We start from the raw sequence: 25,363 nt of genomic DNA on the forward strand, positions 1-25,363 counted from the left end.
TTACATACTTAGGGACAATTTTACTGACAATAGAAACTCATGACAGCTCTGTATTTGCTCATCATGAATGAAATTGTGGAGTCCTGGGCATGTGTCAAAGACTCTGAATTCTATAGGAAATTCTCTCCTAAGTGCTATAACCTAGTTGTGCTCCATTGGGGCAGTCAGAAATCTCTGATGAGACTTTCCCAAGAAAAAAGAACCTGCCTAACAGGCACCTTCCATCTCAAGGCCCTCTCAGCCTCTCCACATTTCCTGGCGCATTATGGCTTAGGGAAGGGGAGTAGTTCAATGTCCTACGCCCTGCTCAGGCAGCATTAATGGTGATCTCTTCCATTTTCTGGTGGAAGTGGGTTAATCCAAAGGAAGCAGGATTAGGGTTGCTGAATAAGAAAAATTAAACTCAGGGAGAAAGATTTACCATCTAACTGGATCATCTCAAGGATCCTAAGGCTTTCCAGTTCAAAACTGGAGGAATGAAATGAAGTATGTACTTTTGGGCTGTGGTGTGTCCCAATCCCCACCTAGGACATAATTCAGGTACTCACCCCTTCGCCGCCGTTTTCACCTGTGTTGGCAAGCATTTCCTGCAGGGCTCTGACAGAGAGGGACTGTTCCAGCACAAAATTGCAGACGCAGAGATCTGGAGGAACATACTGTAGAAATAATAAAACCAGAATGAGGATACCTACTCATATCAGTTGGGGTCAGTCATGCAATAACATCCCAAGGGCAAAGAGCCCATGAATCAAAGGGACAGTTGGACGGATGGATGAATAGGATATTCATACTTCCATACTTATTCAGAGTATAAAAGGTGGATTTCTCTTATTCAAGTTAAGATGGGCTTCAAGCTGGACTCTGAAGGATGAGAAGAAGAAAACCCCCAAGTCTCAAGGGAACAGTGACCAAGATGTCAGGATCAACTTGAGTGAGGGCTAGTGGCACATACGGGAGAAGAACACACATATAGCCTTGCTGAAGAAGGGAAAGGATGGATAGGCTGATCTATACCAATGTCTGGGTGGGACCAAAGGAAGAAAGCCACTGGGCTCTCATCCATGATAATTTGTAAGAGGCAACGGACACACCAGAATGTGGCTCTAGACAATAGTGACCAGATATGGAAATCCATTTACTTATTAAGAAAACTGGATATTGCAGTGTAAAAAGAGGCAATACAGGGGATTAAGAGCTATATAAATATAGTTCTGAACAAAGAAATATTCAGAACTATAAGAATTGATGACCCCTAAAACAATCATTTTAATTTATTATGTGCTCAGATAATATCACGATATTCATACCTGTTCTGGAACATTTCTCAGCAACAGTTAAAGACAGCCTTCTCTGCATACTGACTAGTAATAGCTAATGCTTCTCTGTGCCAGGCACTGTTCTAAGTACTTTGCATATATTAAGCCACTTAATCCTAGCAACAACTCTATAAGACAGGGATTATTAATATTCCAGTTTACAGCCATGGAAACTAAGGCACAGAGAAGTTAGGTTACCTGCCCAAGGCCATGGTTTCTACGTGGCTGCATTCGATTCAAATCCAGGCAGTCTGTCTCCAAAGTCCATACACTGAACTCTACACTGTTCCTGCTGCTGATGAAAATATTCAAGACATTTTTTCACAACTAGAATATTTTCAATCAGCAAAGATTTAAGTATTTCATTCATGTAAAACACAGTGCTTGGTATTGAGAGAGATACAAAGACATACAAAACAAAATCATTGCTCTTCAGGAGTTGACAGTCCGGTTTCATGATACACCATTTTCCTTGCGAATATAGCTTGGAATCACCTTGAGCACAACACCTTTGTTTCCTACGATATTGGCAGAACATGACACTGTGAGAACAGCAAGAATGAGGACCAGGAGTCACCAACAGCTACGTCCAACACTCTGAGACAGGCAGAGCTGTCTTTAAGATGGATCCCCATCTTAAAAGCTACAGCAAGCCTGCTACTAAAAAGCCAGATAACCTCTCAGACTTCGGCATTTTCATTTCTAAGATAAAGATAATGGAATGAGCGATCCTTAAGTTCCCTTTAATTTCCTAGTGTCTGTACGTTCTTCATCCCCCTCCCCAACCTCAGTGCCCTCAAAAATAAAATGATGTTCCACTTGATGACCTGCCTGCTATTTCTCTTTATTCAAGTTTGAAGACCACCTAAGCCAAGAACGGGTAAACCTATCCCAAAGGCTACTGGCCTAGGGGTGACTTACATTCTGAGTACTTTTCTACTTAAATACTTTTCTACTCAGGGTCTCTACTGTCAGAAATCCTAAGAACCTAGTTTTCCTAGAATTCTGGTATTACAGGAAATCTCTCCATTCTCCTTATGAAAATGATGTAACTAAGGAGAAACTGTAACACAAGGAGGCAACAGCCTTTATTTTACATGTTTCTTGCTTTGTTTTGAAAATCTGTTCTTGCTGCAGGTAATTAACTCATTTGTATGGGACTTGAGCGAGCAGACAGCTGCGGATGCAGGGATGAGCTTCACGCCTAGGAAGTCTTTCAGAGCACATACAGCATTATTACAAGTAGCATTCAATAACACGAGAAAGCATTTCCCTAAAGACCTTGTGCCATAAACATACATCGTCCAACTCAGTTTCCCAAAATATCACTCCATCTCAGAAGATTTTACATAGTTTTTTTTCCCTACCACTTCTTAGACTATTTGGGTCTCATGTCACCAAAATAGGAAGCAAGAAAAACCAGAGTTTGTGTTTCCCCTCCCTCTTCCACTTCACTAGAGCATGGGATTTGGAGGTTTTCTGTTCAGAAACATCTGCAGTTATGGCTGGTACTTTAAAGGGCGCTTTTTGGCTAATCAATTGAACGATCTCAACATTCATGCTCACTTTTACAAGAACCCTAATCAGTCCACTCTCTTTAAGACAGAAACTTTCACAGCTCCAAGTGCTAGAGATCCTGCCCTTACATGAGACTGTGTGATTCTGAGTCAGCTTTCTTTCCTCCCTGTGTCTGGTGTGCTCTTCCCAGGCACTGGGAAGACAGGAGCTCTTCCCAGACACTGCCATCCTCCATCCTGATGGAGGACCACTGATAACATGGACACTAGGCATGCTCCAATTATATATTTCTTTCCCCTCCAGATATTAAAAGTCCCAAGGTGGTCATGATTTAATTACTGGTGCGAATGGGTACATTTAACAGCGGGATAGCGAGCACGAGGAGGAAGCATCTCATTTGGGAGCACTGCATCTGCCACTGGTTTACATAGTTTCCCTACAGGTTAGTTTTTTTACCTCTAAGAGTATGGTCCCTGCCTGGATTCTCTATGCTCAGGGTTAAGGTCACACCTCTCTGATAGGATGCAGAACAACATGTGGGCAGTGGTAAGGGAGGGAACAGGGCAGCAGGAGTATCTGGAGAAAAACAAAATGCAACCAGCAACTTGTCACATGAATGGGGTGCAGAGCACAGAGCCATCTGACCTGCCACACCAGCTGCCATCCTTAATTACACTGCACACCGGCCTGAGCTCTCACCTCCACATCCCCCAAGAATGAGCAAAGGCCTCTCGTCCATCAAAGCTAATTTGCTTGCAGCGTGAGTCCCCTAGGAGGCCAGCTCATTGTCTCCGTGCTCCGGAGCCCCTGCCTCAGTCACTCTGCCTGGCAGGCATGAAGCGTGTGTTTGATGATTCTCAGCACGGAGAGAAGGGCTCTGTTGACATCTGTTCTGAAATAGCTCCTCATCACTCTCCCCAGCCCTGTCCCTAGCCTAGAGAAGCATGACGTTTCTAAATGTCCTACAGAAAACCTTGAGATGCCAGGGCCCCGGGTAAGCTGGGAACTAGGTATTCATTTAGTCCCATTCTGTAGAAAATAGTGGAAAGGAAGGCCTATGGACTCGTCATGTTCCATAAATCTATGTAACATCTTGCTCACTGCACTGAAAGCATTTTTCTGGGGCTTATTAAATCCAAGATGGTAGGAATCTGATACTCCTGTTTTTGGATTCATTTAGCATTTTTCTACCTAGCACCACACAATATGCACTCAGCACTGTACTAGCTTGTACTAGTCAAGCCTTCAGGGAAACAAAGAGGGGAGTTACTTACAAGAAGGGGGCCTGCCATCCCTCTGTTACACTGTTAACTACAGTCTGTTTTGGCTTATATAGTTCATGCAGTGCAGTCTATTTCACTAGATTGTGGGTATCCTGAAAAATCTGTGTCTTATTCTAGTTTTGGTATCTCTAGTACACAGAACAGCAAGTGCTCAAGTCAAGCTTTCTTGAACTGACTTGCTGTGTCCTAGATGACTATCTGAGAGTATGCGGCTGATGGTGGCTGTGGTTGCAGACAAAATGCTCTGAGCACTCACCTGCCCGGCTGAGCCCCTTCCGCAAGTCTCCCGATTATGATTCAAGAGGCCCTTCTCTCATTGTCATGGGTCTCCTCCCACTTTTCTGTAAATGCATCTGGTTCTCACACAGCCATGCCTCAATTATACACCCCGTAAGTGCATCAACGGCTTTGAGTCAAAAGCAATATAGGGTATATTTGTTAAGAATGAATACTCGAGTGTAGGACTGCCTGAGGTCCTATCTCTGTTCAACTACTTATTAGCTGAAGGACGACAAGCAGGTAAGTTAGTGTCTCTGTGCCTCAGTTTCCTTATCTGTAAAATAGAGATATAATATTACCTACTTCTCAGAATAAATTGGTTTTATGTTTAAAGGGCTTAAAATAGGGTCTGATGCATAAAAAATACTCAATAAATGTCAGATATCCAGCATAGAGCAGTGAAATCAAAACATCAATAAATCACTTAAATGTTCATTCATATATCTAATATTTTAGAAGTTCTTATTTTGTGTAAGGATAAGGCAAAATCTCTGCCCTGCAAAGGTTGTGTGGTCTAGTGGAGTGTTGGGGAAGCAAATGGACGATTTCCAAAGTATGATTTAAAAGGCCCAGAGGTGAGTGAGGAAGCCCACAGAATTGAAGATGGCTGGGATGGATGGAGGGAGGGTGCAGGGGAGGGAAAAGGAAGCAAAGGGAGATGAGAAATGAGGCTGAGGGAGAAGCAAGTGTTAGACTGAGAAGGGCCTTAAGTCCCCTTCTCAAGGAGTTTGGACTCTTCAGAGCAATGGGGCACCATCAAAGTAATTTATGCAGGAAGTGATGTAATCAAATTTGCATGTTTGAAAGATCATTGCAGGTGCAGCGTGAAGGGGGCTAGACCAAGGCAGAGAAACAAATTAGGAGGTTGTCATAATAAACTGGTTAGGAGGTGACAATGGCATGAATTAAAATAACGGCAGTAGAGATGGAGATAAGGTAATGAATTTCAAAAATCTTGTGAATTTAGGAGAGATGATTAATAAGTGATTAATTGGACATAGGAGATGATGAAGGAGTGGAAGATGACCATTGTTTCTATTGGATGGGAAAGAATGCAAAAAGGATAGGATTTAACAAGAACAAGCCGCACCGAGCGTCAGAAGGACCACATAGACAGTAATTTACATTTGGCAAATTATCCATGGGACTTTCCCAATTGGGCCAATGGAATGATGATGGGAGACTGGAGAAGTCTCTGTGAACATGTATGCATATCCCCACAGATGTCAGCAGAGGTAGGCTCATCTGGAAGAAGAGGAAGTATCTGAGAGAACAACACATATTCTCCACAAAAGGAGAATTCCTGGAGACCTAGCAACCAAACTCAGCCCAATTAACCTCACTTTCCTTTCCCATGTCCGTCAAGCAATCAGCCAGTATTTAGAGAGCATAATAATATACATTTAGTACTATACTAGCTACTATGGGGAACAAAAGAGAAAAGTAAGACATGGTTTCTATCCTTTAAGGAGTTTTTAACCTATTTGAAGAGACAGATTTACTGTACATGAGACTTTATAAAACAATACAAAAGAGTATATTCAGTGGTAAATTGAGGGGTATGAGTTATACGTCCTGCAGGACCTGGAGCCCTCTCAGCGATGTTGTGATTAGGAAACGCCAGCCCAGGCCGGAGCTTGGCCTGAGGAGGGTTTATGTGGGCAAGGAGCTCCAGGCACATGGCAAGAGCTCAAATTTTTTTTAATGAATCAACAAGATGGGAGAGTTATTCTTTCCATTTTCTTGTGTGTATTCTTCTCTTCTGTTTAGAATTCCATTAGTTGAAGCAGCATTTTAAAGTATGGGCTTTATAGAACCTCTGTCCTTACTTCCCTTTGCTTTTCCACCCAAAGAAAAAGGTCAAGTACTTGGGAGTATCATGAGTCAGTAAAGGGAGTAAGCAGAAGAAGGAGAAAGTAGTGGATAACTCCTGCTTACTGATTTCTCTACCTATACCTTCTACTCCAGTCCCAGCACTGAGTAGTTACATGAATGCCATTGGTATTGTATTATACTTATGTGCTGACTGTTTACATGGGCGCAGTCCCACTGCCACAGGTAGGCTGCAGAGTCTTTTTTTTTTTTTTTTTGGTGAGGAAGATTGGCTGGCCCTGAGCTAACATCCATTGCCAATCTTCCTCGTTTTGCTTGAGGAAGATTGTGCCTGAGCTAACATCTGTGCCAATCTTCCTCTATTTTGTATATGGGATGCCACCATAGCATGGCTTGACAAGTGGTGTATAGGTCTGCACCCAGGATCTGAACCCGTGAACCCTGAGCTGCTGAAGTGGAGCACGAAATTAATCACCATGCCACTGGTCTGGCCGCTAGAGTCTTAACTGCAAGGTGAATTTCTAATGTCAGTCACCTGGGGAGAAGGAGTGTGTCAGAACAGAGGCCAGAACTAAGTAAGCAGAGCTGAATTAGCTGGGATAAGTGAATCTCACATTCTTGGATCTGTATTATGCAGAGTCAATATGGCCAGTGGGGTATTCTTGGGTAGCAGATGTTACAGAAGCACCCAACTAGTGATAGGTCTGAAGGCAGGAAGTAAGGGACTTGGGCAGGTCATTCTTTCCTCTGGGGTTCCATGTAAACAGAGACAGGAACAGTGAGCAGGTTAACCATGTAAGAATCAGAAACTTTAAGCCAGAATGTTGGAATATGCTGGACATGCCATCTTTATTTTTCTTGTGTTATTCCTTAGTGTTTAACAAATTTTATTTTTGGAAGTTCTAGCCTGTTTTGGTTGGATGATATAAACTGAGGTAAGAATTTTGGTTTACAAGTGAGCCAAAACATTAAAGAAAGCAAGGTGCCTCCATGTGGCCAATAGGATGGCAACAGGGGTAATCAAACAGGAGAAGCACAAGACAGAGGCAAAACTCAGGGGGCAAAGTTGGGGGTCCTTGACCAGCCAGGCCTCACCAATAGGACATCTCTATTCAAGGATAAGCCTTGAAACTTCTGATTTTCGTTAAGGAGTATCTCAATTGTCCTCTTCATGCTCTATTCACAATGCTTGAGACTGCCTAGTCTGGGAATAAATATGGCTGCTGTTCATTATAATGGCTCTAGATTTTAAATTGTGTGTACAAAGGGAGTCTATTTCTCCAGGGGCACTATGTGTGCTGGTAACAGGCAGAGCTGGATTTAGTCCCCAGTGGTCTGGCTTCTACATGCATTGTGTTTGTTCCATTTCACAGCACCACTTCAAATAGGACTGATAACCATCTCCCTGTGATGGCTTGAGGTAGTCCTACTCAAAGACCATGGATGAGAAGACTTCCCAAGCCATCTGGGGCAGAAAATTAATTTGTCCTCCAGAAAATGTTCCAAGTCAATCAAGGCCCCACTGGGTACAGTGTGGCACTGGACAAGACCAACTTTCCATGGGATAGCATCAGGATAGCCAGAGATGGCATGTGTAGCTTGTTATTTCAGGAGCTTTAAGCACTTTATAGACATTATCTCATCCACCTACAGCAGACATGAGCTCATTTGTCGACTTCCTCTCCACTCTTGGTAATACATAATTATTTGTATTGTGTTTATACTTCAAAAGCAGCGCCAATCATTAACCAAACTAACACCCACATCCTGTCCCAATCAGGTTTTAAGTATCTACACACTTAAGTGCTTTTTAAATCTATCTTTGTCAGCTCTGCTAAGTTTCTGATAGATAATAATGAAGAAAGTTATGTAGTGACTGTTTAAATCTGAAGCTGTTGCCTATTCTCTGGATTTCTATAAAATAGATGATGGCTTTGCAATTGTTTTAGAGGTAGGTTAATTGAGATACAAAGGAACTAGGTAAAACTTATATGAGCAAGTGGAGAAATAAGTAATCCATATGTACATTTTAAATGTAGCTATTTACCTGTCTATATAACTGTACCAGGTATTGTGCTAAACTCTTTATAAAATTATCTAATTTAACTATTACCTCAACCCTTTTAGGGAAGAGATTATAGCCATTTTACAGATGAGAAAACTGAGACTCAGGCTGAAATACTTCCTCACAATCACATACTGGGAATAGCCTTTAAATCCCGAATTTCAAACTCAACTCTGTCTGACTGCTACCATGTCAATATCCCTGAAGAGAAGGTTCCCATCTCTACACGAAGGTTGTAGAATTCTAATCTCACTAGGCTACCTCCTCCCAACTCTTATACTTTAATAAGAAGTTAAGGACTTCATATTAGGTTCTTGACTATCTCAGAAAGAGTTCTCTATTTTGAAATGGCCGCTGGGAATGCAAAGACTATGGATTGAAGTTAGTGGGACTAGCAGGGTGCAAGAGCTTTACAAAATTGAGATTCATGGCAGGTGAGATCATATCCATCTTTATGCAGTTCTAAAATCTGACACCAATTTACCATGTAAGCTCTCTCTTCCAAAAGGCAACTCTGGACATGATGGGGCAAGTTTCCACCCAAGACATACGTGCGTAGATTTTAAACATGTGTATATCCAGATTTTAAATATTTTGAGAGAAGAGACTTTACCTATCTGTGCTAAGAGCTGTTATCATGAAACAGTTAAAATGTATAGAACCTTGCTTGAGTTTTTTTATTTTTTAATATTTTGCTATGGTAAGGGATAGAGGGTCTTTCTGAAAATTTATACAGAATCTATTCAAAAACAGTTGAATTCCAATTTTTACTTGGACTTTGCTAACAAAGCCGTTACACATAAACAGTAAGGTACACAAAATTTAAACTTATGACTGGAAAACATTCTTTTTTGGGAGGAAAGGAGGAAGATGTCATTGTCTTTTAAAAGAATAGAGTGAAGAAGGTCTCTTCTGATAGCTGGAGAATCAACCAAGAAATGCGATGCTCTCAGCATCCACCAGTTTCTAGGTGGTTTTACATTCTAGGGATGAGTGAGCTGTGGGAGAACACAGCTGTGGAAAATCACTACCACAGTGCAAGGAGACTTACTAGGCAGAAGCACTCATAGCCATGAGCAGAGCAATCGCAGCGTCTGATGCCATGCTGGCCTGACGTTCACTCCAAGACAAGAGCGAATACTCAGAAGCAAAGGGATGGAATAAGTTGATCAGGTGCAAAGAAAAGGGAGGAGGTTATCAACTTATAGAAAGATGTTGATATTTTAGAAAATAAAATAAAAAGCTTCTACTAGGGAGTTAAATATTTACTTAAGAAGAACACTTGCTGAACCGTCTCCTATGTAAGGGAGATGCCACTGTCACCTAGAAGCAGGAAGTCCAAATTGCAGGACAAATATCCTTTGTCAAAAGTCTTGCTGAGAAATGTCAACCCCAAGTTACAAAAAAACTAAAAACACCCACAATCACTCTTTCTTTGACCCATCCCTCAAATGCCCAGATATTGGCTGTTTAATTGACATTGATTGACAGATCCATTACAGTCTAGCCTCTCCTAGGGAGAATGTTTATTAATTCAAGTGAGAGCAACACTTGCAACATCAATTATCCTTTTGATGATGCTCAGAGATTTCTCACAAAAGCTGCCACAAATAAGCTTGTCCTGGAAGCATTAATGCAAAACACAGTGGGCCCAAGAATCTCCTGGATAAGAGTGCCAACATTTCAAATTCCTGGGACCCTTCTCCAGGTAGGTACTTTAAAAGAATATCACAGGTGATTCTGAAGCAGGAGGTCTCTGACCCCAATTTGAGAGACATTGTAGAGCAACTGGACCAAACAGGTAAATTCAGGTCTCTGGAGAGTAACTGATTCTTATTCTAGATCCTTTGTTAAAGAGTTCAATTCATCAAAAAATAAGAATCTCTTTCAAATGAATAACCCAATAATTTGAAATCCACATGATTGTCATTTTTATGATCTTGCCTGATAGGACTCCAACCAAAAGTAACGCTGAGGTACCCTGGATATCTATATTCTGCCAAGCATCAGTTGTTTCTGGCACAGTTAGGAAGAACGTTACCAAGAGCCTGGCAAAGATTAGCGCTGTGAAGCTTGTGTTCTTTAAAATAAGGAAGAAGGGGCAGCCAAAGAATCAGAGACAAAATGCTGGGCAGCTGGCTTGTAAAACTGCCTGCTGGGAAAAAGCATAACTGACAGGCGGGATGGTTGATTTGGTTCGTGATTGAGCCAGGTTTTTCTCCCTGCCTGGCATGGTCGGCATGTTAAATAACAAAGGTGTCAAAAGGCAGAAACTTGGAACACTTGCACCTGGAAAAACAAGCTGTGCGGAGGAGCAGCAAATAATACCTACTGTTTATGGGCAGAGAGGACTGAAACAACGACTCTTTGTATGGTCCTAAAAATATATGGCCACAAAGAAAACTCTAGCTGAATCGGTAGCACAGTTAATACGACAAACTCTGTGGATAAGCAATGGGCCCCTAAAATCACTAGTTTTCAATGGGAGCTGCCATGAGAAACTGTGAAGTTGTTGTTCTAAAGACAGGATAAAGATATTCAAAAGCTTATATATCAGAAAAAAAGAGATCAGGGAAGAGGAAAGGCAGCATGTCAGAAAAGAGAGGAAACCAGTGTGCGTGTTCCGTGTTCCATGAATAAGGCAGGGGTGTTAGCATCGGCTAGAGGAGGAGCACGGGCTACAGGATGGAATTAGAATGAGGTGTGATGGGCAGAAATAGCCGAGATGAGTGAAAGCTGAGGGCGGTGGGCTGGTAGGAAAGTCTAGTCTCAACCTCATGTTTATGTCAGTCTTGAGTTTGGTTCTAGTTTTGGCGGAAGGAACACTGACCAGCACTGCACCTCCCACGGACTCCTTTGCTATTTCTCTTACTCGGTGTGGTTGTTAGAGAATTTGGAAACCATGGTGAGGCTTTTCTCTACGATCAAGGGAGTATTATTATTCAGCAGCTGCAGGACAGGAGAATGTGTGTCTCTTGGCCTTTTCATTGCATAACAGGAAGGGGAAGATTGAGGAAAGCATTAGGAGGCACCCACGAGAGCTGAGAAAATGCCAAGCTGGAACTGAAGGCCGACAGAAAACAGAGAACACCGGGTGCCCAAAGGCGATGCTGTGCACTTAAGTTCAATCGTCATCAGCATCACATTTTTTTGAGAAAACCTCCAGATAGTGGTCCTGCCTTGACTGCAGCCCCAGCTCCAGGAGGCTCAAGGACTCAGGATGTGAAATGGGCGCAAAGCTCAGGGCGACGAAGGGCAGAGATAACAGCTTGGCTTCCAAATGGTTTAAATTTTTTTCCAATGCCTCCTTCCCACTCTGAAACTGAATCCAAATTCCAATGTGGAAATGCAGCTTTTATTTTTTGTCTCCTACATGGAGTTTTTGCTTTGAAAGAAATAAGCGTATCACTATTAACTAAGTTCTAGATTAAAAATTTATTTTGGGAGGAGTATTTGGATAGATGTTCATAAAATTTGCAGTTTTAAAAAGCCTTTGTGGAAACAAACAACAGTTATAAATATTTTTCTCCAATGTGGAAAAAGTCCTCCTATACGCTCATATAGAACTAGATCCCATCCCTCTAACTGCCCCCATAGTGTCTGCGCTAAATTACTACCACTTTTTACATTTGCAAAGATTAGTACCACATGCAAGGATTAGTACTATATGCAAGAGTTAGTACTACGTGCCCCCATTTGCAAGGGGGCATGTAGTACTTATCACAGTTATTTTAAAACATATACATAAGGCAGGGATTTAGTACTGCTAGTCAGTAGCTGCATGGGTTAAAAACACTCGTTTAATAATAAGCACTGCTTCAGTGGAATGGTAATAGAGAGACCTAGCACCTCCTCAGGCTATATCTTCTTTAATAGTGTCATCTTTACCAGGAAGCATTCTAAGTATGGAGGATGGGAAATCATCAAAATGCTCATTAAACTTGTGGAGATCTGTTGGATCCCATTCTCTTCAAACCTTCTCCCATTGAAGTCACTGATGCCTTTCACTCAGGGCGTGAGCCAGCTCTGATCAACACAAGGAAGACATTAGGAGACTCAGTCTCTTTCTACGTGAACCCAACCCATCACTCAGCATCTGGTGAAACTGGCCAAGAAATATCATGTCAAATACTGCCTCTGCCCAACCATCCAAATTCACATGACTGGGCCTTCGCTTGAGTTCCCTTCCTCAGCTCTGCTAAGTAACTAACCCAGGTTGCTGAGGTTTCCCATGAACAATGAGGACAGGGAATAGGCGTTCAAGGACAGATTATGGTCTTCCCTTTCTCCTCCCCTCCCGGATATCCAGGAGTTACCTCCAGCACAACAGTTGAGTTAACTCAGCACCATGAGAGAGAATGAACACATTGATAGAAACCGACGGAGCAATGCCACACCTCAAAAAGGGAAGCCCTTGCTCATGGTGACCTAAGCAAAGTCTGTCAGACCCTATGAAAATGAACGCTTCAGATTAGCTCCTTGCTTTCTAGTGGCATTTGTCCTTATGTTCTCAGTGAACAAGATGGAGATGAAAGCCATGTTTGGCTTCCTAGTAAATTTGTACATTTTGGGAAAGAAGCAAGCTCATTCATTACTATAGCAACTGGGAACTTTCCACGGCAGGCTATAAGTAAGTTTGAACGAGATGCTAATGAAGTCAAGGTCATACCTTTGCTTCATTTTGTGATGACATCTGCACACCTAAGCTGGCTAGCTACTTTGTCATTACTTGGTCAAAAAAGGAAACAGGTATGTAAGGCCGATGACTGCAAATTCAGCCCTGCCACAATTTCCGAAAGTGTGGTCTGAGGACCACCTGCATAAGAATCGTGCGGGAGTTTATTTAAGAAAAGTAAAAGCAGGTTTCTGGCCCCACTCAAGACAAAGATGGGGACCGAAGGATATGCTCGCTCAAGTTTGAGAACCACTGCCCTTTTGGGTGAGCTCTGTGCCAAACCCTCTGGATGCTGGCCAGGCTTATCCCTTTTAAGGATAAAGCATTCTTGACATAATTTACCTGGGAAATCAGGTGGTGAGCAAAAACACAGTACTCATTTTTCAACTTGAAAGTGATCAGAGGAGGTTGTGGAAACTTTCTCATGAACCTCAAAAAGTTCTCATCTTTCTTAGGGTCGGCCCCGTGGCCTAGTGGTTAAGTTTGGTGCGCTCCGCTGTGGTGGTCCATGTTTTCAGTTTTGGATCCCAGGTGTGGACCTACACCACTTGTCAGCCATGCTGTGGTGGCGACCCACATACAAAATAGAGGAAGTTTGGCATAGATGTTAGCTCAGGACTAATCTTCCTCAAGCAAAAAAAGAGGAAGATTGGCAACAGATGTTAGCTCAGGGTGAATCTTCCTCAGCACACACACAAAAAAGTTCTCATCTTTCTTGGCTGTATTTTTCACAAAAAATAATACTCTTTAGCTGATTACTAGAAGTGTTGCTGAATGATAATATTAAGCCTTCTTGTGTTCGCTCAGTCTCAGAGCTTGCATTAAATTCTAAAAGCACTCCTCGTCTTTAGGTAAAAGAAGTGAATTTGTTTGAACCTAGATTCCACATCTTATCAGGGTAATAATTCAAATTTTGAGTCTCAAGGGACTGCTCTTGGGGTGGAAGAGGTGGGGTACAGATCAGCAGTTCCACTCTCTGTGCTCTGAGGCAGGAGTGCACCTGAACCATCCCAAAGAGAGGACAATCTGTCCATTCTAAAGTAGAAATATCTTGGGATGTATAGTGATGTGCGAAAGTAGGGCTTGAGGCAAAATTCCTTGATGAAAGCACTCCAATAAGGAATGGATCATTAGGTCAGGTTTTTAAATTTTGTCAACCACGCCATAGCTACAAAACAGCTGTTTGCGAGAGGCTTACAAGCAGCTTTCTCGTACCAGTTGTTCTCATCTTGTAAAGGCTTTGGATGAAGCTCAGCTGGGTTGAAGTGGAATGGAAGAAAAATGATTTGAAAACATCCTAATAGAGAAAGCAGCTAACTCCTGGAATGACTGCATTTTTGTAATCATTCCCTGAAATAATTTGGATGAAGAAAAACAAATTAATTCTCCATAGTGTGTTGAATTATTTAAAATCACCTATTTGCTGCATGCAAGGAAATTAAGAAGAAACAAGATTGTTCGCAAATGATTCATAAAATGTTTCAGTTCATACTATTTGTTCAGGCCACTAAAGAGAATGAAACTGTAGGGAATGAAACTATTGAATGATCTGCTGAAAAGGAGAAATGAAGTCATCAACTTAAATATCTGAAAATCTTAACTTCTAAAACAATTTTAAACATTTTCTTTACAAAACTCTCCTTGTGTGGCAGACAGGAAAATCAGACCTGAGAGGTTCTTTTGCATGACATTATACAGCAACTTGCAGGGAGAGAAAATCAGATCTCTTGAATCACTATCCAGCGTTCTTTGTAAACAATAGTTTGATCTGTGAATTATCAATATGCACATAACTTCAAAAGATCACAGAAAAGGTCAGAATCATGACTTAGGTTTTAAAATACCCATGAGGTGTGATCCAGCTATTCCACTGCTGGGTATTTATCCAAAGAACTTGAAAACACCAATGCGTAAAGATACATGCACCCCTGTGTTGAATGCAGCGCTATTCACAATAGCCAAGACGTGGAAGCAACCTAAGTGCTCATCAAGGGACGAATGGATAAAGAAGATGTGGTATATATACACTACTCTGCCATAAGAAATGATGAAATCCAGCCATTTGTGACAATATGGATGGACATTGAGGGTATTATGCAAAGTGAAATAAGTCAGAGGGAGAAGGTCAAATACCATATGATCTCCCTCATTAAGAAGTAGATAATAACAACAACAAACAAACACATAGAGACAGAGATTGGATTGGTGGTTACCAGAGGGGAAGTGGGGAGGGAGGAGGGCGAAAGGGATAATTCGGCACAAGTGTGTGGTGATGGGTTGTAGTTAGTATTCGGGTGGAGAACATGATGTAATCTATGCAGAAATAGAAGTATAATGATGTACCCCTGAAATTTATACAATGTCATAAACCAATGTTACTGCAATAAACAAAAAATAAAAAAACAAAACAAAACAAACAAACAAAACAAAAAAAATAAAATACCTATGAGGAATGAAAATGATAGATGTAACATGGCTTGGGTTCTTAAGACGCAAGTTGTAACACAAATGCAATGCATCATTTTTCTTCCATGTAAAAGCAACACCTAGAAAAGAGATGTTCTCCTAATCACAGACAAAAAGGCATCTTTGTGATCTAATTACTAAGTTCAGGAGTTGGTGGAGGAAGAAAAAATACTGCTAATCGAGACCAAAATAGCAGCTATTAGGTCTGAAAAGCCAAGTACTAAGAGCTGCAGAGGAGCCTGGGTATGAATAATACCTACTCAGAATTCACCTGGGGCCATTTGCCTGCTGTGAACAAGTAAATGACAAACGAACAGCAGAGCTATGGTGCCACTTTACACACTGAATAAATTCTTTGTGAAGATTCCCACCTCTAAGGTATAGACTGTCTTTAAATAAAAGAGGGGACTGATATTGCCTCAAGCAGCTAAGTTATCCCAATAGTATTAATAACTCAAGTAGGAAGGAGGCCAACGTAGATGAGGAGAGATCTCAGAGTTAAAAGGTTGGACTTTTTTTTCCTTTTTAACTAAGTTCTCACATCCAGCAGATGACAAATGCATTAACGAACTTGACATGTGTTGCACTCGACTTTTGTGCTATTTCTTTGGATACCTGTTTCCCTTTTCATCTCTTGACTGTTAGAAGAACATTAGGCTCAGTGTGGAGGTACAAATGCAAATAAAATTTCCAGAAAGAAAACATTTTAGCTGCTAATAGGAAAGAACTGGAATGTCGAGCCATGTTTTTCAGAATCTGAGCATAGTTAGGACTGTATTCCAATACTTCCACTTGATGAATTCCCATATGGACCAATACGCAATGAGCCTTTTTGTCCTGTCTGCACAAAAGAATAATAGTCCCTGGCTCAATTTGAACAATAACTCAACGTAGAGTAGCTGCTCAATGCAGAGAGCCTACCCTGGTCTGCCAGGACCCCACCAGAGGGCCAGCCCACCGTGCCTACAGAACACTCCCAGCCACCTCTGTGCGCCCCCACATGTTGGAAAGCAGGGCTTGAACTTGCAAACAGGCACTCCAGCAGCTAAGAGAAAAAGAATGTCTGGTCTAACAGAATGACTGTCCAGTTTCCATTTTCCTGCATGTCACCACCTGGACACCATCTTCCAGAATACTGCAGGACTAAACCCATGAAGGCTGGTACTTTTGTTTTCTTTAGATAACTATCCCTGTGTAAATTCCCTGCTGTATTATTTTTCCTCTTCTGTCTTTTAATTTCCTTAATGCTCTCACCCTCCAATCTCCTGACTCAGCCCCTTCCAAATCTGCAGGAACACCTACTCCACGATCAACACTCTCCATTATCCACCCCCTGCCTTCTCCCTGCATACCACCTCAACAGAGGAAATCCAGCTCCTCCCAAAGGACCTGCTTCCCTTGGGCATCTCCCAATTAAATGATGCTCATTCTCGCATACTTTAGGTAACTCAGGGTTAGGAGGTGGGTCTCTGTCCTTCTCCCACCCAGAACTGTTTCCAGATCATTATTCTTCCACAAGTTAACTCCTTCTCCTCTAAGCTTACTACCCCTGGCAACATCACCCTCCACTCCCTCCCTTATTGCTGTTTGTGTACTTCCTGGACCTGCCCTTCTTCACTGAAATTTCTGGTCCATTTTCATTCTTGCTACCGGTGATTTGAACATACACATGGTTATTTGTTGAACTGTGTTCCCCCAAAATATATGGTGAAGTCCTAACCCCTGGCACCTGTGAATATGATCATATTTGGAAATAGGATCTTTGAAGATGATTACGATGAGGTCAGTAGGGTGGGGTCCCATCCAAAATGACTGAAGTTTTTTTTTTTTTTATAATTTTATTTATTTATTTTTTTCCCCCAAAGCCCCAGTAGATAGTTGTATGTCATAGCTGCACAACCTTCTAGTTGCTGTATGTGGGACACGGCCTCAGCATGGCCGGAGAAGCGGTGCGTCGGTGCACGCCTGGAATCCGAACCCGGGCCGCCAGCAGCGGAGCACGCTCACTTAACCGCTAAGCCACAGGGCCTGAAGTTTTATAAGAAGAGGAAAACAGCATGTGAAGACAGACACACACAGAGGAAAGGGCCGTGTGAAGATGGAGGCAGAGACTGGGGTCATACTGCCACAAACCAAGGAACACCCAGGGTCACCAGAAAGTGGAACGGGCAGGGAGGGATCCTCCCATAGAGGCTTCAGGGGGAGTATGGCTCTGCCAACACCTTGATTTCAAATTCTAACCTCCAGAATTGTAAGGGAATAAATTTCTGTTGTTATAAACAACTTAACTTGTGGTCATTTGTTACAGCAGCTATAGGAAACTAATGCACTATCTGAAGACCCCATCACATATTATGGCCTTTCCATTATTTTGCTTTCTCTGTATCAACGATCTTCTACACTCAAGTTCAGCCATCCTCTCTCATGGTCATATACCTGGGTCCTGTTTTCAACCCAAGTGCTCCATTCTTAAACCTCTGATTGTCATACCCTACTATCTATCCACCCACTCGTCTTCCAGCTTGCTTGCTTACTCACTCAACTACTCATTATTTTTATCCCTTATTCCTTTTAACTACCAGTCCCCTCCTATCTTTAGTCCTATCCTCTTTCAGCTTAAATTCCAAGATTTCATTGTCCAATCTCCTCAACTCTTTTGCTTCTTTGACATTTATCACACTCACCTGGCAACACTTCAACTCTGGCTAAATTTAATTGTCCACTTCCCTCATGCCTGTGCTGGGACTGCTGAGGGCTGCTGCAGAAGATGACACAATTCAGAAAATTGGTAGCACTAAAAATGCATGGTTACCAACCTCAACTAGCCCTCAAGGCTGGGGCCTCACACTGCTCAGCAATTCTACCACTCTTCTTTAGGCAGTTCAGTCTCCAAAATGTTCTGTGTAAAACCTACAGATCTACTCCCATCCTTGCCTTCTTCCTTCCCATTCAAGGGAATATGAGTTCTTCCTTTACTGAAGGTCAGTTCCTCATCTCTGTTCTTAATACCTTTTCACTATATCAGCAATTTTCACAGTAAACCATCCTTTCCCTCTCCTGTATCTTCTCCTTCTCTACTTGTACCTTCCCATCGGCATTTTAACACACTTAAGTCTTTCCCATTATAAAAATCTTTCCTTCCTCAGACCTTCTCCAGCTGCCACTCTCTCTATTTCAGAGATATCCATACTGGTTGTCTTTCTGACTTTCCTTTTACTCTTCACCTTCACTAAATTGGCTTCTGCCCTCATCACCCCAGGTAATGGGGGAGAAGCTTATGGCAGAATAACCCTCCTGACAATAACAACTATAAATTCTAAAAACATATTTAAAAAATAACTGTTTGAAGGTACTGATGAGCAATCTAAAGCTGGAGGGAATATGACTCTTGAAAGATGAGAAGTCAACCAGGTGATATCTACATTTAATTAAATAATTTTCTCCTGAGGGCACTGCTCTATTCATGGGACTCATGGGTGATAGATCTCAAGAAAAAAGCTGCTGTGGAGTCAGAGGCCTGAGTTTTGGGCTGTCAGAATGTCAAGAAAGTGAAGAGGAGAATGCTGAAAAGGAGGGAACCACCATAGATGAAAACTCAAAAATCAGCATAAGAATTCCCCTCAAATTTTTGGCCAACTCATCAACCATACGGGGCAGCATTCCAAGTATCCAATGGAAAGGAACAACTAGAATGCTAAAAAAGAATGAACATTTCAGTAACTGTTCAGTTTTGGAGTGTTAGAATTTCGTGTTCAAGTCCTGCTATCTAGAGGGAGTTAGGAAACACTTCAGGATTTTCACTAAAACCCGGTACAGCTATGTCCCAAGGCCAAGTACTATAACCTAGAACTAAAGGAAAAATTAAAATAGACAAATCTCCACAAGACCAAGGAGATCCATCAGTAATTTAACTGCCTGTTAGAACAAAATACAATACTCTTCAGGAGAAGAAAAGAGAAATCAGAATAACTACAAAATACTACCTACAGTCTTCAGTATACAATAAAAAAATATTACTAGATATTCAAAGAAATTGGAAAATGTGACTCATAATCAAGGGGAAAATCAGTCATTAGGAGTAGATCCACAGATAATCCAGATATTGGCAGTAGTAGTCAAGAATTTAAAATAACTATTATACATGTTAATGAATTTATCAGGAAAACATGAGAATAATAAAAGAATAGAATGAGAATATGAGGAGAATATATAAAACCTTAGAAATAAACTACTGGGAATTTTATAATTTTAAAATACAATACAATAAAAAATTCACGGCAGGGAGTTAATAGCACATTTACATTAAAGAAAAGAATAAGTAAACACAAAAATAAGTCACTAGAAGTTATTCAAACTGTAGCACAGAAAGAAAAATAGTTAAAAAAAATAAACAGCATTTTAGTGACCTATGGAACATTATAAAACAGTTAAATATATAAGTACTTTAAGTAAGTTCCAGAAGGAGAGAGTAAATGTGCCAGAAAAAATATTTTAAGAAATAATGGTCCCCACAAATTCCAAACTTGATTAAAAAAAACCCTCAAGAGATCCATAAATCTCAGCAACATCCATGCAGGATAAATACAAAGAAAACTATCCTTAAATACATCATTCAAACTGCTGAAAATCAAAGAGAAAATTCTTAAAACCTTCCAGAGAAAAAGATTTATTACATACAGAAGAATGATAAGATAACTAATTTTTCATTAAAAAAGGAAAAGGAAGCCAAAAGACAAAAAAGCCCCACCATCGTTAAAGTGCCCAAGAAAAACAAAACAGTCAAACCAAGATTTTATATCCAGAGAAAATATCCTTCAAAAACAGGGACAAAATAAAGACATTCTTAGTGAAACAAAAGCTCGGAGAGTTTGACTCCAGCTGACCTGCACTACAAAAAATGCTACAGGATATTCTTCAGGCTGATGAAAAATGCTACCGGATAGAAATCTGGATCTAAAGAAAAGAATGAAGAGCACTGAAAGTGGTAAATATGTGGGTATTATAAAATCTATTTTTTCCTTTTCTTAATTTCCTTAAAAGACAACTGACTCTTTGAAACAAAAATAATAAGAAAGTATTGTACATTATATAACTTGTAGAAATAAAATACATGATAATAATAGCACAAATGATATAAGGAAAGTGGTATAATATTAATTCAAGGGAGATTGTGATAAGTTAAGTATTCATATTGTAATCCTTAAAGGAACCACTAAAATATAATACAAAGAGGTAGAGCTAAAAAGCCAATAGAAGAGACAAGTCAGAATACTTAAAAAATACGTGATTAATCCTAAAGAAAGCAGAAAAGGAGAAACAGGGACAAAAACCAGAGGGAGAAAAAAAAAAATCACAAGATGGTAGACTAAAACCTGATAGCATCAATTATTACAATAAATGTAAATGGACTGAATACTCCAATAAAACAGCAGAGACTATAAAATGGGAAAGAGCAACACCTAACTACATGCTGTTATAAGGGACATACTTTAAATATAAAGATGTAAAGACATAAACAAATTGAAATCAAAAAGGTGGAAAAAGATATACCACACAAACAGTAAGCATAAGGAAGCTTATTATTATTAATATCAGTCAATGTATACTATAAGATCAATGTTAAATAGGGACATTTGATGATGACTAAAGGATCAATTCATCAGAAAACAAACAAAAAAATCCTAAATATACATGAACCTAATAACAGAGATTTAAAATACGTGAAACAAAATTGACAAAACTAAAAGGAGACATAGACAATCTCCAGCCATAGTTTTTAACACCTCTCTCTCTCAGTAATTGATAGAACAAGTAGACACAATTCAGTAAGGATACAGAATATTTGAACACCACTATCAAACATCTTGACATTCATAAAATAATACATTCAATAACTACAGAATGTACAGTTATTTTTTAAGTACACAAGGGACATTCACCAAGATAGACCATATGCTCTGCCATAAACTAAGACCCACTAATGCAAAGGATTGAAATCATACAGAATGTGTTCTCTGACCACATTAAAATTAAATTAGAAACCAATAACAATAAAAATCTACATCCCACTGATTTATTTTACTTTTTAAAATCATTCAGTCATTACTTAACCCTTTTTATCTAACTTACTCTCTCTGAATCTTTTTTATATTTCACTTTTAAAGGTCACACACGTCCTCCTGATCCTCAAATCCAGGCCTTTAACCTATTTAATTAATGAACTCAGTACATGGGTAACTTAACTAAGTCAAGCAACAGTTCCTGAGGACCTAATGTGTGTCTGGCCCTCTGCTGGGGATAATAAAGGCTATTGCTTAAACAGCACTTGGGGTGTGTCAGGCACTTTACAATTATGAACGCTTGTAATTGAATTTCCATAATAATCCTATGAGATGGTTACAGTTTTAAAGATGAGGAAGCCGAGGCAAAGAAAGGGAAGTCATTTGCTCATGGTGGGAAAGCTAGCAAGCCGTGGAGCCAGAATTACCCAGGCAGCCTGGCTCCGGGGTCATGTTTGTTAACCACTGTGCTGTATGGTCCTTGACTTCAGTGCTCACAGACTGGTGGAGGGCAGGGGAAAAGACAGGTAAACCATTGTAATTGAATGCAGGAGACATTTAACCTTCCACTTACAGTGTTTTTGTGCCTTAAATCCTAATACAGAGGCACTTAGTAATCTGCCTTATCTCCCTTTATTTTCTAGAAAAGATATGATAACCTCATTCATACTGTAAAAAATTAGCTATAAAAATTGTAATGCTGGTTCATGTGCTCTCTCAGAGCATTTGCATTTTAATAGTTTCTGTTTGATTTGGGAAAAATACATATTTCTAACTTTGGAATATCAGGCATTCAGAGGACAGATGCAGGAAGGTTGTGGGAGGGGGTATGGAGATTTGCCCAGGTATTCTTAAATCTAACCACATGGAGAAATATGGCTTCTTTATCCTTAAGTAAGTTGGATCCATGATACTCTTTATTGCTGAGTATTATAGAAATTAGACAGTGTTTGAATTTGGAATGAATAATCTTCAAGAAGTCACTTAACTTTATCTAAATTCTTGTACCTTTCTTCTCTATAAATGAGAACAACATTTGCTCCATAGGGTTGTAAAGATTTAATGACAGCGTGTAAGCACTCACTGCAGTACATGGCATATAGCATATGATGCCTGATAAATGTTAAAAAAAAAGATGAAAATTGCAACTTATGTCTGTTATTTTTTTTGAGGTAGATTGGCCCTGAGCTAACATCTGTTGCCAATATTCCTCTTTTTCTTTTTCTCCCCAAAGTCCCAGTACAGAGTTGTATATCCTAGTTGTAGGTCCTTCCAGTTCTTCTATGTGGGATGCCACGTCAGCATGGCTTCATGAGTGATGAGTAGGTCTGGGCCCAGGATTTGAACCTGCGAACCCTGGGCTAACAAAACAGTATGCATGAACTTAACTGCTAGGCCACCAGGCCAGCCCCTAAGTCTCTTTATGTTACATGACAAGGGAGTTTTTTGAAATAACTTTTATAAAAATTTGGCCTTTCATAAGATCTCAAGTCCATAGAGAATATTGTATACTAAAATATCAATCAGAAGCTCAAAGAAGAATGTACAACCTCAGACTGAGCCTCTGTGTCTGCAAATGTGCACAGGATTAGTTTTTCAGGAGTAAACAGTAAATCTCTTTCTGAGCTAAAGACAATAAAAGTAATAGAAAATAAAGGTTTTTCAACTAAGAATTCTATCTTAATTAATGTCATCTACATAATGACATTTGTACAATCACAGATGTTTAATCCTGGGTCTTGAGAGCCTATACAACTTTTCGGAAACCACAGCAGACCATGCTTCATTTTCAAAACCATACCAGACTGTTCTTCATTTCAAATTCATTTCCTACTGTGAAAACAATAGGAATAAAATTTCCCCTGGAAATTTTCAGTTTGAAAATTGGATTTGAAATTGGATCTTTCATTTTGAATAAACCATGATCTGTAAGACACACAAAGTGTTCCCCAATGGAGAGGAGGAACTTCGTTTGGAGACACCTAGAGCCCAAAGACTTTAGACATGCACGGGCTTTTAAAGGGCACTAGGGTAAGTTTTTTTACTTCGTCAATTTCAGTTTCATCGTCATTAAAATCAGTGGAACAAACAAACAAACCTTGGTCTGTTGAAACCGATTTTAAACAAAAAGTTCCCCTATTCTTCCTGTTTGTTGATGATGATCTATAATTAAGGAAGGTGGAAGTCAGGATTTAGAAAGGTGTTGGGGTTCCAGACACATCTGACAAGGCCACAGTAGTTAAATAATTGTCATCAAGGAAGACTACTATGGGATAAGGCTTATGAAATTCTTTTCTCCTCCTGCATGAGAATATGACCTTCAGTTAACTGTCCAGCTTTGTTCTTGGGACAACCTGATAAACCTGATCTGTTAATTATGTTACTAGGGAACATTGCCTAAGTGAAAACAATCTCTGATTGGTAGCCTGCATCCGGACTTGGAAGACTAGGAAGACTACCAATACCTTAGAGGAAGCCATATCTTTGCAATTCCCCGAGTGTGATGACTCTTTGTAGCTGGGGTGATCCTTTGTGGGGACTCCAAAAGCTATACCTGTGGAAGTGTTACAAGAATAACTGGCTCCTATGGTACATGAGGCTTTTAAGCCATGGTAACTCCCACATCTGCTTGATGTGGACCTCATCTCTTTGCACTTGAGCTGTCTTCTGGGGTGGGGGATTCAGAAGCAACCCCTGGACTGCCACAACGATTCCTGCAGGAGTGCCTGCCGTGGTTCCTGTCCTACCGAGGCATCTAACTGACTGAAGCCAAGTGGTCTACGAGAATCTTACGAGTCTGGATGTTAAGTTGAACCAAAAAGACACCCTCAGTGGGCACTGCAGATACAAAACAGATGAAATAACATTAAGGACCAGAGGACAAGTAGTAAATTCCTGGGAACAAGTTTCCCACTTAAAAATGACAGTAAGTAAACATTTGTTGCTGCTGATAAAATAAAGAAGCATTTCCTCTCCATGTTTCCTGAACTCTAGTTATAATTTTGAGCCTTTTCTATAAAACAATACACCTTTTTAATTTCTGGAGCTGTGCTCATTTGAAAGACAAGCTGAATAACGGTGCTTCCATCTACTACTATCTGTAGTTTCAGGAGACCTTCAAAGAAGAGTGGGCTAAGGCATGGAGGAATCAAATTCACGAGTGCTCCCCAAAGCGCTGAATGGTCTCCAGGTCTATTGCCAGTGTTGATATACTTTTGCTTCTTATTCTTCTATCCTCTCACTCCTCGCTTCAGTATGACCTCCTTTTCTCAGGGTTTGTACACCAAAAATATCATTTGAGCACCTTATCTCATCTCTTCCTGCTCAGAAGTCTTTCTTCTCCCTAGAGTTCATCTCAGTTTTATCTCTCTGAGTGTCAACTAGCTTGAAATACCCTTGACTAGGAATGCCCAAGGTCACTGGTTGGCTCTGTAGCCGAGTGATAAGAGTGTTGTTTGACTTCTGTGCCTCACGCCCAGTGCCGGGCTTGGGAATACACCTTCTCACTTCATTGAGTGACTTACATCAGCTTCCAAGAACCAAGAATGGCATAGCTAGTTTTAAAATTTGATGGTAGAGAATTAGGGGATATATTTAGTGAAAAGAGAGGAGACAGGCCAAAAGAGATGTGTGCGTAGTTGTAGCTGACTTCAGGAAAGACAGAAGCCACAGAAAATGGGTTCATTTAGCAGGCTGCTCCCAGGAATGGTGACAGGAAATTCCAAATACCTACTCTATTCTTTCCATAAACTTGACCCTGATTCTGTGAGAAGCTCTCATGGTGCACTTTCCTGATACTACATATAAAACAGACATACACTCATGCAATGATAGTGGACACGCCAACTGGAACAATTGGTATATCCTTT

At 40.5% G+C, this 25,363-nt stretch overlaps 1 protein-coding gene across 1 annotated transcript in view; it reads right to left on the reverse strand.

Annotated features, from left to right (window-relative positions):
- The window catches only part of RYR3 (ryanodine receptor 3), a 345,772-nt gene that overhangs the window by 316,610 nt on the left and 3,799 nt on the right, over positions 1-25,363 (reverse strand). Inside the window, exon 3 of the mRNA XM_058540531.1 lies at positions 549-656. Coding sequence (XP_058396514.1) covers positions 549-656 — 108 coding nt within the window. The remainder of the gene's footprint in view (positions 1-548; positions 657-25,363) is intronic.

This window comes from Diceros bicornis, chromosome 5 (genome assembly GCF_020826845.1).
Source record: "Diceros bicornis minor isolate mBicDic1 chromosome 5, mDicBic1.mat.cur, whole genome shotgun sequence".
Taxonomy (NCBI): Eukaryota; Metazoa; Chordata; class Mammalia; order Perissodactyla; family Rhinocerotidae; genus Diceros; species Diceros bicornis.